The 15,630-nt window shown below is 49.3% G+C and overlaps 7 protein-coding genes across 7 annotated transcripts; all 7 read right to left on the reverse strand.

The window, feature by feature from the left end:
• Positions 1–1,616: 1,616 nt before the first annotated feature.
• Positions 1,617–2,288, reverse strand: TEOVI_000617300 (tyrosyl/methionyl-tRNA synthetase, putative; the record flags this gene model as incomplete). The annotated part of the gene is made up of 1 exon (XM_067223820.1): positions 1,617–2,288. One exon carries the CDS (start codon positions 2,286–2,288, stop codon positions 1,617–1,619), a length of 672 nt encoding a protein of 223 aa, XP_067079921.1.
• Positions 2,289–2,695: 407 nt separating this feature from the next.
• On the reverse strand, positions 2,696–3,097 carry TEOVI_000617400 (uncharacterized protein; the record flags this gene model as incomplete). The annotated part of the gene is made up of 1 exon (XM_067223821.1): positions 2,696–3,097. The coding sequence occupies one exon, from the start codon at positions 3,095–3,097 to the stop codon at positions 2,696–2,698; it is 402 nt and encodes a 133-aa protein (XP_067079922.1).
• A 724-nt stretch (positions 3,098–3,821) lies between these two features.
• TEOVI_000617500 (Polyketide cyclase / dehydrase and lipid transport, putative) lies at positions 3,822–4,865 on the reverse strand (the record flags this gene model as incomplete). Its single annotated transcript, XM_067223822.1, has 1 exon — positions 3,822–4,865. The coding sequence occupies one exon, from the start codon at positions 4,863–4,865 to the stop codon at positions 3,822–3,824; it is 1,044 nt and encodes a 347-aa protein (XP_067079923.1).
• A 2,251-nt stretch (positions 4,866–7,116) lies between these two features.
• TEOVI_000617600 (uncharacterized protein) lies at positions 7,117–8,805 on the reverse strand (the record flags this gene model as incomplete). Its single annotated transcript, XM_067223823.1, has 1 exon — positions 7,117–8,805. One exon carries the CDS (start codon positions 8,803–8,805, stop codon positions 7,117–7,119), a length of 1,689 nt encoding a protein of 562 aa, XP_067079924.1.
• Positions 8,806–9,555: 750 nt separating this feature from the next.
• Positions 9,556–11,409, reverse strand: TEOVI_000617700 (WW domain containing protein, putative; the record flags this gene model as incomplete). The annotated part of the gene is made up of 1 exon (XM_067223824.1): positions 9,556–11,409. One exon carries the CDS (start codon positions 11,407–11,409, stop codon positions 9,556–9,558), a length of 1,854 nt encoding a protein of 617 aa, XP_067079925.1.
• An 802-nt stretch (positions 11,410–12,211) lies between these two features.
• TEOVI_000617800 (uncharacterized protein) lies at positions 12,212–12,985 on the reverse strand (the record flags this gene model as incomplete). Its single annotated transcript, XM_067223825.1, has 1 exon — positions 12,212–12,985. One exon carries the CDS (start codon positions 12,983–12,985, stop codon positions 12,212–12,214), a length of 774 nt encoding a protein of 257 aa, XP_067079926.1.
• Positions 12,986–13,638: 653 nt separating this feature from the next.
• On the reverse strand, positions 13,639–14,478 carry TEOVI_000617900 (uncharacterized protein; the record flags this gene model as incomplete). The annotated part of the gene is made up of 1 exon (XM_067223826.1): positions 13,639–14,478. The coding sequence occupies one exon, from the start codon at positions 14,476–14,478 to the stop codon at positions 13,639–13,641; it is 840 nt and encodes a 279-aa protein (XP_067079927.1).
• Positions 14,479–15,630: the final 1,152 nt, after the last annotated feature.

The following is a 15,630-nucleotide window of genomic DNA, read 5'->3' on the forward strand; positions in this document are numbered from 1 at the left end:
GCGGGGCTGTAAGGCAACCGAAGTGCGGCTGGCAGACGCAGGACAAGCAGAAATAAGGAAGAGGAATCTTGCAGAGGACGGGGAGCGACGAAGGGTCGTCACACTTCAGGGACTTTGACAAAAAAAAAATCGTTGAGGAAATGCATCACTACCCGAAACAACAACCAGTAACGATTCCTCCGCCGAGGAGGCCCGCACTTCGATCAAGTTAAGATAATTTAACAACATCAACTTCCCCTCCCCTGGACAAAGGACATTGAATCACTACCATATTCCCTCCCCTCCCTCTATTGCAATTCTTCTGATCCCCCATTCAGTCGCCCCACGTGACATTTAACACTTTTCCACATCCTAAACACGCTGACACCCTTAACAGCAAACAGGCATTATGATTTGGAGTGGACTACTACTTAACGAGGCACCGGGTGGAGTCGCATTTATTTTGCGTGCGCGCAGCCGTTATGGAACTGCCGTCTGCCCGCTTGTTTTAGAGATGTATCCAGAAAAGGGAAATGGGCGAAGGAAACTAAAGGTGGCGATGCGCTTTTGCGTTTACGAGGGTACATGTGTGTGCGTTTGGTGGGGGGAAACTTTGAGAGCGACACACCAAAAATAGAGAAGAAGAGTTCCGAGAACGAAAGCATGACAGGAAATGACCCAAGAAAGGGAAATGAGCGAGGAAACCCACAGCAGTACCAGCGCGGCGCAGAAACCAAAGGGAGCGCCTACAAGCACTTATGTTGTTGTTGCTTTTTTTTTTTAGGGAGGGGAAGATTCGGGCGACGTTGACTTGGCGATTGCACTTCCCTTGACTCCGGATCTCGAAACACATTGGCTACTTTTTAATACATATATATGCATATATATATATATACACTTTTGCTTACATCCCTTGCGTGTTTGCCGCTTACTAACAGATATTTACCAGCTCCATAACCCCCTATCCATGAGGGTTAGCGGGCTTCCATCCGTCCCAATGTCAGTGTGTTGAGCCCGCGGATTCATTCACGGAGCAGAAAACAAACGGCGTATGGCCATTGGAAACCCTTTAGGGCAGCCACCCTTCGTTCCCTTCTCTCCAAAAAGGATGGCACATACTGCGATCCCAATTGTGTCCAAACCGCTTTCACACGTATGATCGGTACCTCCCCTTTTTTCTTTTTGATGCGTCATGGCTTTTCCTTTTCTATCGGCAAATTTACCGAGATGAGACGAAAAGAAAAGAGTAGAATGCAAGAAGAGTACCAGAAACGCCGGTAACGTTGCGTCAGTGAGTGAGTGAGACCTAAAAGGGAATGACGGCGGCGTGGGCCACATTTGGTGGAATGTGCGCGATTGCGAATGGGGTGTGGCCGCTTTGCTTCCTTCTGCCCACAAACGGTTCCCACTGCCTGTGTATGCACGTACGGACAGTTGGGGCGTCCTCGCCATTCAAATTTACGTGGTTGAGCAGAAACTATTAGGTTTATCAAACAAATAGCGTGGAAGGAGTCCCTCCGTCACTTCACACATTTCTTACTTTCCTACCCTTCCAGTGCCTCCGCCCCATCAGATCGTCTTGCTTCATTGGCTGTTATTAATGACAATCACAGAGATAAGCCAAATACATGCCGAGTCTATGAAACGCTACCGTTGGGGATGCTTGCCGTGATGATCCCACAACTCGTCCGAAATGGCATGTCACGCCATACCACTTCACCCTTATCGTTTGTGCGCAGTTCTGCTGCCACCTCCTCGAAGTGTTTGGCGAGTTTCTTTTTCAGTACGGGCTCGTATGGACCCTCATGACCTTCAAACAAAATGCGCTCACCAACCGGCGTCCCCTCAGGTACGTCCAGCAACACAACTGACCGCGAGCCCTCATCATTGCATGAGGCGCAGAGGACCATTCCCTCCGATGGTATACCACCAATCTTCCGTGGCTCAAGGTTGGCGATGACGAGCACAAGGCGGTTGAGAAAATCTTCTTGCTTGACGTATTCCTGCAAACCGCTGAGGATGGTGCGGCATTTTCCCCCCTCCTCTCCCAAGTCGATCTCCTCAATGTAAAGTTTTTGACTCTCGGGATGCGGGCGGACGCTATTCACCCTGCCGACAACAAAACGACACTTTGACATACTAGTGGCACCCGTTTCAGCAGCCGCAGTGGCAGTCGCCTTCCCTCGCTTTTGCGCCACGGCTTTCTCGCTGCTTCCTGTTGCCGCTGCTCGTGTGCCTTTGGTTGCCACAATCTCAGCGAGCCACCGCTCCACGTATTGAATGGAGCGGCTGAGGAAAGGACCTTCCATTCAGTTAATAATAACAAAAAAAACAATAAGACGACTACCGCCCCTACTTCAAAATTCTGCTGCAATAACTATCCCAGAGAGGCGCCGCGCGCGGTTGTTGGGGCGAAGCTCAAGCTGTCACACCAATTTTTCAAGAGAGGTGGCGTGCAGTGATGCCGGGAAAAGAGGGTGAAGGTGACAGAATAAAAAGAGAAGGAGGATTGCGAAGTTTGAGAAACGTGCATCAGTCATATGCCCTGTGATGCAGGCTGGAGCGGACGCTGGGGAAGCGGATAAAGAGCAAACTTTTTGGTAATATGAACCGCAATAAAAGGGAGAAAGGGTCCTCCTCAAGGTGGCGTCTTTTTTCTTTTCGTCCTATCCGTATGCTGGAAGGGAGGGCGCACATAAGCAGCGTCCTCACCCACTCAGTCAGTGGCCCGTTCAGGTTTCAGAGACTCTTGTTTCTCAATAAGTGCATCCACGTCTTTCAGGTGTATTTGCGCCGGAACGTACAACAGCGGCCAGCTCCGAAGATGTTTTGTGTCATAATATTTTTCCATTAACTGCAGTACAACTGCGGGCGTGATGGCGTCGCCCATCTCTGCTGCTCTTGCCGGTGCATGCGTTGGAAACCAATGCCTCACGCGCTCCGTAAAGGTGAGAGCGCTGTAGTGTTTGAAGGGTCCATGAGGTGGACATGCGGAAATGTGGCGGAAGAAAAGTGCCATCAACTCGCTATCGGACTCAATCAGCGCCACTGCGGAATCCACAGTTGATTTGCGTTGTTGTTGTTGCCGCTGAGGGGTGCCATCAGTGCCCAACGGCATCTTCTCAATTAAGAGGGAGAAAATTCAGAAATATATAAAAATAAAAAATGAAAATATATGATTAAAATAAAGATGGGGAGAAGAAGAAAATGGAGAAGAGGAAGGAAAAAAATTTTAGACAATAACGTAGTGATAAGGGTAAAAAATGGACAAGGTTTGCTCTAAAAGAGTCGGGAGCCCGCAAAAAAGGCGCACAAAAGAGTATGTCTGCGATCGGTTACTACTATCAATTATTACCTTAAGGAACAAACGTTGTCATCATCCCTCGACCCTACGGAAGGTCTGCACCCGCTTTTGGACATTTGACTACGCCAGAGCGACTGCGGTTCCAACGTTGGCCCAGCGTGAGGAGCGACTGAGGCACAAGCGACACATCGGATGGTGCACTCCCCTTTTTTTTCTTCTCTACTCTTTCTTTCTGACACAGCAGAGCAGTTCCGTCCATACACTGCAGAGAATAATCATGGGAATGAGAAAACCACAAGGGGTACCTCTTCTTTCCGCAACCACGCGCAACGTTCGCTCGCTGAGCCACATGAACTGTTCCGAAAGCATGTTCACTGGTTCATTTATTGGCTCCACCTCGTCCCAATGACACCGCTGCTACATCTCTCTTTTAGTCGAACCTTGTAAATACACATACAAGGGCAGGGGAATATTCCAGTCGCACCGCTATATGTCTTACGTATGCATTTAATGTGTATGTCCCCTACAGGAAGATGCATTAGTTGTGCGGCAGATGCACTCGCACACAGCTGGGTGGTCCATACAACACTTCACAGTGTTTTTCGAAGCTCGTCGTCATAATGGACACCACATGTGACATAATAAGTTTGGAGTACATGGGGTTCTTGAAAGCGAAGCTCACGAGGAAGCGCACCTCCACTTTACGAGGGGAATCTGGAACCTCGTGAAACTCCCATACACATTTCAGATTCCTGAGGGCTGCGGGGCGCTTCTTGTGTTCATCCTCCGTGAGCATCGCCTCTACTCGCTTGTGCGGATCGAGCAGCACCCGCGAGGTGTATTTCTCCCTGAAAAAAGAAAACCCTACAGTTAACGTCGCCAACATTTCCAACGTAGCAGGTGCTACACCATTGCCATTGTCATTGCCACTGACATTAGCGTTGCCATTAGCCGTCTCAGACGCTGTTTCTGTAGTGCCCAGTGGGCCCACTTGATGCACGGTGGAATCTAAACACCACGGCAAGAAAACGCTATACTGCGACACATCAGCCACAACATTGTAAAGTTCACTGGGAGACCAGCCTAACATACAGTGCTCTACGTATTTCTGGAGACCACCTTCCTCATTTACTGCTGAAGAACCACCGCTCAACGCAGCCGGTGCGTTCAAGGTATCGGCGACAATAGAGGCGGCAAACAGTGCCGGTGTGGCTACACGCTTAATTATGTTGTCGGGTGAAAGGAACCTTGGCAAATGATGCACCTTCTCCGCAGCACAGTTGTCACCGCTTCTGCTCGTACCGTTTGTGCTACTGCCGTTAAATTTAGTGCATGGCTCTCCCGTGGCCTGGGCGCTACGTGTAGCCTTAGCTGTCGCTGACTCCAACGTAGCAGCACCGCTTGATGATGTCGCATTCTTCACATATGTTTGATGTTTCGTGGAGGGTGACGCAAAAGCGGCGCTGCCCTTCTCATTGCTGGAGGGTGCAAAGAAAGGTTTCGCGTCCGCTGTCGGTGCAGGTTTAGGAAGCGGTATTATTGGAGGCGAAAGAAACGACAGTCGTCGAGAAACAAATCGCATAGCTCCACACCAGTGCAGATATATATATATGTGTGTGTGTGTGTGTGCGCGCGCGTGTACGATTGTTATCTTGCGTGTATTCGCACGCGTATACCGCCTCCTCAACGCCCTCTTTTTCTTTTGTTTCTTCCAGTCCCTGGTGTCGGTGTTATACGATACTTTCTTACCTCCTTATCTTCTTTCCGCAACCTTTCCCCCGTCCTTCTACAAAGACAGATGCACCACGTTTCCGCAGGACCGAGCACTCTGTGTGTGCGTGTATGTGGCAAAAAGGGAAAAGAGGAAGTAATCTGACGCCTTCCTCCACTTCCCCTTCTGTCCAACGAGTGCCGGTATTGGTGCGCACCACTTTAAAATTACATGCATGCGTGTTTGTGAGCAGCGCAAACGAAAGGCGGAAGGGGAAAATAAAAACAAGAAGAAACAATAACTTCGTAGCCCAACGCAAAAACCAAAGGTGTGACCTGCAACAGGATAAGTGGGATTTCACATGGTATTACAATTATGTGTTCAGCATTGCAACACTGCTTTTGTATTGCAGAGCAGCAGCCGCTCCCCCGCTTCCACAACTCATGCACCTGGGTGACGAAAACAAAAAAAAACACACCGGCACCGAAAGCCGTGGTAAGAGTAGCACCAAAAGGTCACATACAGTAAGGTAACGAAACAACAAGGCTAATCTCCCTCAGGAACAAAGATACAATTGCAAAACAAGAGAAACAACCAGAAGTGTTACGGCAAACTTTACATGGGATATTAAGAAAAAAACAAAAAAGGGAGAGAAACCCCGCGAAGTGACTGCGCCACAAGACGGAAACAGTGGTGGCTGTAGAGGAAGGGAGGGGGTGAAACAAGGGAAAATATTTCACTCTCATACGCACGTTTAAAGAAAAGGTGCGGAAAATGATAGAGGAAAAAAGATAACAAAAGATGGAGAAGCGAATGCCAAACAGTGAGTTAAAAGGGTCAAAATTTCCTTTGCCCATCACTTTTTTTTTCAAAAAAAAAAAGAAGGAAATTTATTCACCAACTTCTTTCATTCTTCGTCCACATTCATCAGGTGGGACAACACGTGTAAAAGTTAGGCAAATAGGAAATGTTTAGTAGGCACCTATATGCGCGTAAGGCAGGCAGGTGACAAGAACCAATCATTCACTAATATTGCTTTTCCTCTTCTTTTTTCTCTCACTCTTTTCCCACCTTCTCTTGACATATGCCCCCACGAGGAGGAATATTTGGTCCCAACACCCTTCGCCACATAATATTCCGCTCTCTTTTCCTTCGTTTCCCTTCCCTTCCCTCGCCCCTACCGTTCCATTCCATTTCCTGCTGCACTTGTGCCATTTAAATATACATTTCCCGATACAACCTAACAGTTCAAGAAGGAAGACAGGACGAAAAACTAAAAAAAAGACTACAAAAAGAAGAATAGGAGAGTTTTGAGGTCCACATCGCGAAGCATAATTATGTACAACGACTGTTGGGGTACCAGCAGGTTCGCCCACAACATAAACTATCTTATTATGCTTTTTATCATATTTCCCTCCGTGATTATGACTGTGTGCCCTCACCCCTCAGCTTGTATATGTGATCAAGGATCAGCCGGCCAGCAGCATACGCAGGGGAGGGGGTTCCGAACGGCTCTGTTTAATCAAAAAGAAAAAGAGCTCATTACGTGACAAATCCGAGTTGAGGGGGCCAGAAGACACAATCACACGCACACAGACGGGGAAAAAAAAACAAGGATCATAAATAATAAATGATGACATTGGATGAAGTAAACCTTTTGATTGTTATCTACAGCGTGGTGTTTTAAGGGGTTACATATAAGATTGTGCTTGCATTTAACACCACAATCGCAAGATCTACTATGCCAATGCACACATGCACGCGACTGCCCTGTGCATCCACAAATGCGCTAATTGCACTGGAGGGCGACCCACTCAAAGCCCACTCCAACACCAACCCGCAGAAGTACAACACACGCGAGCCAATCACTCCCCTCTCCTGCTTCTGCACTACCCTCCCTAGTTGCTCCACGTATTGTTTCAAATGAAACACTACATCCCCCCCCCTACATTCTGATAGGGTTGCAAAAATGCGTTATATCATTCCTAAATATATAAATACATCATCAACACCCATACGCGCATGTGCAGAAGAAAAGGGGAAGCATGCCACGGAGGGATGAGCGAACATTCAGTTTTCCAACTGCACTCCCTATCATCTTTCACTAATAGGTGCACTTACCTTAGGACACTATTGCCGGCACCTGCCAATTATGTTGCTGAGTTCTCTTCACTGAAGACGGCGTCTGCCCGCGGGAGGAGCAACTTCGTGCATACGCGGCACGCTCCCTCAATTTCTGCCGCAATTCCTGCTCGTGTAGTCGATGCTCTGCTTCCTTCCACTGACTGGCCATTCTAATAGCCGCGGCGCTTTCTCGCTTCTCGTCCAACATCCGCTGAACCGCCTCTTCCTTTTGCTTCTTCTCAAGTGCATGCTCCTCCCTCAACAAGGTATAGGCCTGCCACCTCTCTTTATCCAATTGCTGCTTCCGTTCCTGTAGCATACCCTTTTCCCCTCGAAGGTTCTCCGCACGGTCGCAATTGCCGCGAAGCGCCTCATCGCGTCTAGCTTTGCTGCGCTCACCGCGAACCACGTCCGCAGCTGCACGGGCTCCCTCAAGTCGTTGCTGCTGCAATTCCGCGAGAAACTGACGACGAAACACCCCGTCATTGGTACTCTGGCGTGCAGTTGCAATAGAGCGCTGGGTGCCGTCAAACTGCTGTTTGTCGCTGTCGCCTGTTGGGGCGCTAGGGGGTCTGATCATCGGTGTAAAGCCCCCATCGTTGTCACGGTAGTCGCTGGGGCTTTTCGTTAAGACACGGCAACGCAACTGGTCTAGGTACTGCCGTCTAATTTTATCTTCTTCATTCTTAAACTCTTGGATAAACTCACGCCACGTATCTCGGTCGTTGCGCGCAACCTTCGTTCGCTCCAAAATGCTAGAGAGGATCTCCTCCTTCCTGGCACCTTGAAGGTCACGCTCCTGGCGCGCGGCACTCCGCGCCGTTAGTTCTCGTCGTTGCTTCACCTGCTTAACCACCACCAGCTGCTTTGCAATATTCTCTCGGATTTCCGCGCCCTTCTTCATGTTGTTCAGCACTACTTCTTCACGACCCGCCTGCAACGCCTCACGCCGGGATTTGAGCCACTGCTGCCTTTCCGCATCGGCCGGTTGTGACATCTTGTTTAACCACTTTCCGCGCTGTCTTATGCGGCCAACCTCATCGGCGTACTCCTTTTCCTGCTGGCGGTGCCTTTCTTCAAACAGCCGCTGCTGCCGGCGGTGGGTACTAACACGCTCGAGAGGGTCCTGCGCGCGGAAGGCGGCAATAAAGTCCCGATGCCGGTCACGCCACATAGCGAGGTCCCGAAGCCGCCGGATACAACATGGCGGTGCCACAATCAACTGCCCGTTAATCATCGCACTCGCACCCTCTGGCACATCCGCTTCCTTCTTTTCGTTTTCAAAGAGCCCCGTTGTGCCCAAACCTACCACACGTGGTTGCGTTCCCAGTAGCCAGTTTCCACCTTTGACAGAAGCCGCTTGGCTTCCCGTCGTGGAGCGGGGTGACTTCGACGACTGGGACCTCCTGCCACGGCATGAAAGAGCCGAACCGCGGCGACCTCTCGATACGGGGGGACCTCCGGGTAGCGTCAAGGCCATTTTCATATTCCCCTTGAAACCAACACTTCCGTAAGCGGTGCTCGGTGCACTGTCTAAGGTCTCGGGTGTGAGATGTTTGCTTTCCGTCTCAGGTGTGGAGGTACATCTCGCTGCTGCGCTACAAGCAACCTCCGCCGCGGCATTTTCAGCATCAGCTGCGGGCTCAAGCCTCAGTACTTCGGCCTCGTGGCCCCCAACAGCGGTCATGAAGGTGTGAGATACTGAAGCGGATACTCAAAAAGAAAACGTTGTGAAACCTCACACACACAAATATATTCAGAGTTTTCAACCACCTTCTCTGTTTCAAGCTACACACTGCGCGTATATTCCCTCTGTTTTGTTGTTTTCTTTTTTTAAAAAAAAAAACCCTTTTTACCCTTTTGGTCGCCTCCTTTTCGTTGGTTTCCTGGCGTCCTTATTATCAACTTAACAAATTGTGTGCCTTTGCCTTTTCAAATTACAAGATGTTGTGCTGAAAATATAGAGCGAAAGAGGGCAGAGTGGAGAAAAAAAATTGCACTTACTGCGGTCGTGTTCATGAAACTGGAACAGTGACGCAACACTCAACCATTTCCCTCCGCATCATAGGAGGAGTGGTTACTATTACTCAATTCACCTGTCTTCAAACCGAACCAAAGCGCCGCCGACCACAACCTTTGGTGCCAAACCAAAACCCCAGCGGTAGCAACAAAGAGAAGGAGAGAAGCGTGAAGTAAAGGGAAGCCAGCAGATGAGTAACTGCTGAAAAGAAATTCTGTAGGGGCCGCAGGCCCACCTTTTTGCTCACATCGGCATATGCGGAAAAGAACGAACGCACGCGAGGTTTGAGAAAATCAGTTTTGACATACGACGAACTCTGCGCGTGGTGGCGCGCCACGCAGCCGCCACTCCTACGCATTTTGCTCTCACATCGTACAGGCATCTTTTACAGATATATGTCACTCTGTCGCGAATTCTTCAAGGACGTGTCCAAGTTGTCTCACGTGTTTGATGATTGACGTAAAACACACGCCCACTCTTGGGATCCACATGTTCTTCCCAGAAGGGTGGTAGAGCCGATGTTGCAAGTGGAGGGGCAACTACTGGCACGTTAGTTTGACTAGCAGGTATCGGCTGACCCTGCTGAGGCAGACCCACCTGTGGACGCGACCAAGTTGTTTCGCGTGTTTGATGATTAACATAGAACACACGTCCGCTCTTCGTGTCAACACGCTCCTCCCAGAATGGCGGCAACGCTGCTGCTGCTGGCGCCTGTGGTTGAACAACCGGAGTCACAGTGACTGGAGAAGGTACCAGGGGTTGGTGCTGTTGGGACATGACGCATTGAGGGCGCACCCATGTTGTTTCGCGTGTTTGATGGTTGACGTAAAACACACGCCTGCTCTTGGGATCCACATGTTCTTCCCATGGTGGTGGCAGAACAGAAACTGCTGGCGGCGCCGGGGAAACGGGCATGGGCATACCCATATTACCGGTGGCAACAGCACTAATGCTGGAGGTGGGAACGTCCGTCACGGGCAGGGGGATATCTCTGCCCTGAAGCTTACGCAACTGCTGCTTCGCGTACCACTCATCCACCTGCCGTTCCAAGTCCATCTGCTCGGCGATACCTCCCGGGTGCGTCCACGTTGTCGTGACCTTACCATTACTCTGCGTTTGAACAAAATAATGCCGCCGGCGCTGCCGGTCATACATCAGTGCCCAACCGGCCGGAAGGCGTGTAGATACGGCAGGTTCAGGAAATTCGAGGGTATCCACCTCAGTTGGAGCAGCAGCTTGGGACGGCACCGCGGGCACCGAAGTTTCTCGTACGAGCGTAGAGGTGCTGGGTGAGTTTTCCACCTCGCTGGCAGGGAAAGATGCCTTCATTTCAGCGCGCTCCTTGGTTGCTACCTGACAAGAGGCTTCCACACGAGAAGTTTTTTCGCTTTCGCCGCCACTCTCCCTTCTGCTTCCACCCTTTTCGGCCCCCACAAACGGACTCTCAATACCCTCGATTGGAGGTGGCATTATATGAGCAGGGGTGCTACTGCTGTTTTCACGTGCTTCGGTGAAGCAGCTTTTCCCGCAGTGGGCGCTACCTTGCTCACCGATGTCGCCGTCATCCTCCCCCGCCATCTGCTTTTGCAGTTTGCGAAGTTGCAACTGCACTACAAGGGGAAGCTCCTTTGCCTCCTGTTCTAAGAGCGCCAGTGCAGCGCGTGCCGCTTCGGTGCTGGTGACAAAGTGAACACCATTTCCCTTTACAACCTTTCCTATGCCACCACTGTTACCGTGAATTGGGCCTGCATAGGCCATTAGTTCGTCAGCCACAGAGTCACCCTCATATACAATGAAGCAGACGCCACAACCTGCATTGTGAACCCACTCCAGCGCTGGTGCAATGTGCGCATTGGCTGTCATGTACACATATGTTGTATTTGCTGAGGATGCAGACAATGCGGAACCCAAACTAGTGGTTCCTGCAATATTCGAAAAAAATGCCATTGTTTTCGTGCACATCGCGGCGTCGACCGGTGAACCAGTACGACTGGCGATGCAATCCAGTACAAGTGTTTGAAAGCGGAGCCGACGAAGTGTACCTATGAGCAAGTCACGCTGCTGTCTCCGCTGCAGCACCTTCATGATGGTTGAAGAGAAGAAAATCACACGTTTTTCAGTTGACGACATCCCACAGGAATCGGCGTCGAGCAAAAAGCGAGTGCGGATGACATCGTTTATCTTTTCCACAACCTCGTACACGGCGGCCTCCGACGTGGGCTCCATTCCGGAGAGAAGGTAGTCTCCATCGATGATAAGATAAAGGAACATAATTTTTTCTTTTTGCCACTTCCAGTGGCAATACAGTCAAGCAAAACCGACCTGAACAAGTCGCACTATAACTAACCTAATTTAAGGAGGGAAGGGAGAAGGATAGCATAAAGGAATAACCAGCCAAATATATCGGACAGTTATGGACCAGAAAGATTTTGCCGTGCTTTCTGGAAAACGCTCTAATAGTGAAATATAGTGTCACGCCTACACAACAGAAATACAGGTAACGCAACAAAGATCAGTCAACAGAAAGCAAACAAAAGGACCTCATCGATCAAACGCCTGAAGCAAACGCCCACCCGACTTTGTTAACATTCCTTCACCGTTTACCCCAAAGCAAACTCTGCTTCCACGGTTAGACCCTCCGCCAACTTACCTCCCCGTCGACGGCGCCATCTTTTAAGGATTTCCTTCTCTCTTTTCCCCACGAGTTGCGTCTCCTGTTGGTTAACTTACAGTCAAGAAAACTCGTTAAGTAAACATGTTTCATCATATACCACAGTACACGACCGCTTCTGCCCCAGCACTCCGCTTCCTTTCGACTAAACGAAACGGTTGCCGCCCACACTATATTCTGCATGCAAACAAACAAAAGGAGGGTCCGCAGAAGACACAAAGCGGACACCGAGGATACCACTCGCAGCAGCGTACACTTCATAACCAGGAAAAAAAAAACATCGAGAGGTATCCACCATTACGTGAGTAAACCCATCCAATGAGTAAATGATGATAGCAGTGAAGTGTGAAAAGCCGATGAGGAAATGCTGGGAAGAAGGGGAGCACACTTAGATCCGAATAACTACTTTCCATCATAATGCACCGACCCATCGCTAGTGGTGGGATCTTTATCAACATCAGCCGTTTCAGTTGGGGTGTCGGGCAATACACCACGATCCTTCAGCAGTCGCTCCACGAATTCGGGCGGGTTCGGTGCGTCATAGTAAGGATACGCCTTGAGACGATAACTATGTGGATCAACGGGCACATCCGTTCCAATACTCGGTGGTGGCGGGACAATGCCAGTGAAGGGAACTGCCCGCTCTTCCACGAAATCCATGTACCACCCGGGTACATCCGCGAAATCAACTTGTACCGGTCGCGTTGTTGTTTCACCATGGAACGTTATGTAACCATATGCTGTCCCTTTATTCCCGTCACGGTCAAAGTCTATGGCTGAAAGAGTTACGTACTTGTCGTATGTGCCTTCCTGCCACTCCTTTCGATAAAACCGCTGGCCGCGCCCATTGTAAGTCGCCTGCGAAGCTAGTTGGAAAATATTCTTCCCCGTGGAGATGTTGTACTCACGTGTGGCTACGACGGCGCGAAGCACTTCCAGCGGATCTAATTGCGAGGCTCGGTCAATACTTTCAATATCAAGGAGTTGTACGCCATCAAGCACCATCTTATCCCGTGCATTGAGAACAACACCCGGTACGTATTCCTTCGCTGCAGTCCATGGCATACGTCTCCTATGGGGTTCAGGCGATAGTTTACTTCCTTTCGAGCCCAACGTCATGGAACTGCCGCCATTCAGTGGGTCAGCTCGCAGCGCCACGCGTGCGCACCGTAACATCTTTCCCACCGCAACTGAAGGCGTGGCAGTGAACACACTCCACTCAAATGCGTTGATACCAAAAATGTAAAGAAAAAAAGAAAAGAAACAAGAGAGGCAGAAGAAAAGATGAAGCAATTCGTTCACCGTAATCGCAACCGCTCACACCGCATGTCACATCCTCAACAACAGAAGGAAATACCGAAAAACAAAAACAAAGCGGATAATATATATATATATATATTCAAGCCAATCAACAAAACAATTCGTTGAGATCTGTTAGTATTACTTGATGCGAGCGACCAGCAAGGAAGAAGGGGGGAAAAACACGGCATCGACGAGAAGTCCAGACGACTAACCGCCGAAAGATGAAAGAAAAAGCAATGGTATATTATAAGGTGTAATATATTAAACTAAACTTCTCTGGCAGACTCTGATTTTGACTAGCTACCCTCTCTCCTTTTTTCCTTCACAATGGAGACACGCATTCGACCGGTCACCAATAGGAGCAAAGAACTATTTGCTTGATCTGCAATCAACGAAACCACTGCAGCAATAAAAAAAAAATAGTGATGACTATCACATAAATAAGCATGCCAGTAAAAATAATAAAAAGGACATTTGTGTGTGGGTATGCAGAAGGGAGGAGGGATTTGCACGCGTTTAAGCACCGTTCATAAATCATGTGAAAAACTACAACAGCCGTCGCTGTGGTCGCTTCCGGTGTCACTCACGTTCAAGTGCTGCATCTTCTCATGTAGTGCGGTAACCCGTTGAGAAAGGCACAAAGCGGCACCAATGCCGCTCTGTTCACCGTGCCCAATATTTTTTTCCACAACCGCGGAGATGGAAACCTGCAGGCGGGATAAAAGTTCATTCCCCGCAAACACCTCGGGAAAGTGCTTTACGCCAAGCTCAATGAAACGGATCACGCGGCCCAGCGAAGCCCACCAATCCGGCGTCATTGCAGTCCCACTTGCGGTGGAGCTTTTCGGGGAAGTGGCGCTGGCGAAGGCGCCGACAAATTCCTCCAGCATAACGGTAAGATGAGGGAAAAGAAGATAAAAGGATGCTGCAGTGAGCGAATGGAACTGCGTGGCCGCGTCCGGCTCGGGGCAGGTCTCATCCAACACGCGCTTACGTACAAACGCAGCGTATACTTCTTTCGCCTCTTCAACCAGTGATTGGGTAGAGGATTCGCATGAGATGAAGCACATCGACCCATCGGCACTGCTTGCATCTGTGACTACTGCCTTTGTTTGTTGCTCTTCCGGTTCTATTTCAATATATGTCTCCACAAGCAATAAATCATGCAGCGAAAGATTCATGTGGGTGATCGCGCGCGTGGCATACTCACGCAACACGGTGAAACCGTACGTTATGCGCTGTATCAACTCACCCTGTCGTGCAATGCGCTCCTCTGTGGCGACCTGCTTCTGAAGCATCTGCTCAAGGCGGTGCTGCAGTCCGTGTGAAGGGGGGACTGGCGCCCTGCACGAATTGGTGGCGTCCATATTAATTTTCTGTAATCACTTATCTTGTCCTTTCCTTCCAGTGGGAAGGATGTCCAACATGAAAGAAAAATGTCATCGGCAACAGTGAGTAAACCTTCACGAGACCGCAAACAAGACAGAGAAAAGTAGAGAGGTTACGCGCTGCGGTCGGCGCCTCTCTCCACTGCATTTTTTTTATGGCTTATATATATATTTTTACTTTTTGTCAGATTAATTAATGATGGAGGCAACGGTCATACAATCGATCTTCTGACAATAAAAAATTAAATAATTAAAAAAGAGAAAAAACACATGAAGGGTAGTCCAACGCGTGCATGAGACTTTTCCATGTATATGAACGCACAAGTTCGTCGAGTACTTTCTTTTGGATCTTATCTGTTCCTCCGCACTCTGGAAACTTCGCGAATCGCACCTCATGGATTGGCCCACAGCTTAACATTACCCCAACTTAATAATGGAGCTTCGTGCGGCGCCAGTGGCGGCGCTTCTCATTCCACTTGATGCGGTTGCCGGTACGCAGACGGATCCAATACGGCACTGGCCTGTTCTGCTTCAGCTTCTTGGCGTACTTCTTCTTAATAGCGAGTGGCTTGAAACGTCCCATTTTGTTTGCTGTTGGTTGGTTCTTGTGTCTGTGTTTCGCGTAAGCTGTGCTTGATGGCTTTGAATACTGGCGTACAAACGTCAATATGTGGACCTGTAGTCGAGCACTTAACCCTTCTTTCCCACACAGTATGGACACGTGAACCAATAAGCGTCAACACATTGTTGCAAATGAAAAGGGTAGAGAAAAGAGACGAAAAAAAAGATGAAGGGAATAGAAATAAAATATATAACACGAATATTTGGAATACCGGTAGTGTGGAAGTTGCATATTTAAACGCAGTTTCGTCAAGGGTGCACATAACTGGGACAGCACGGGAGAAGAGAAAGGTACCCCAAGGTATTCACTAGAGTGACAACAACGAAACAAAACCGCCGCTTACTTCAATAAAAATAGAGAGTACCTCTGCGTTGAAACCTTTCACCCATGCATAGGAATGATAGAGGTAGCAGGACACACACACACACACACAAATAAGGGTTTTACTCCAGGTGGTGAAAGAAAGCAAGTATGGGGAAGAGTTGACAAAGCTGAAGAGCCCCCCCCCC

Source organism: Trypanosoma equiperdum, assembly GCF_001457755.1.
Source record: "Trypanosoma equiperdum strain OVI genome assembly, contig: ctg_1979, whole genome shotgun sequence".
NCBI classification, from domain to species: Eukaryota; Euglenozoa; class Kinetoplastea; order Trypanosomatida; family Trypanosomatidae; genus Trypanosoma; species Trypanosoma equiperdum.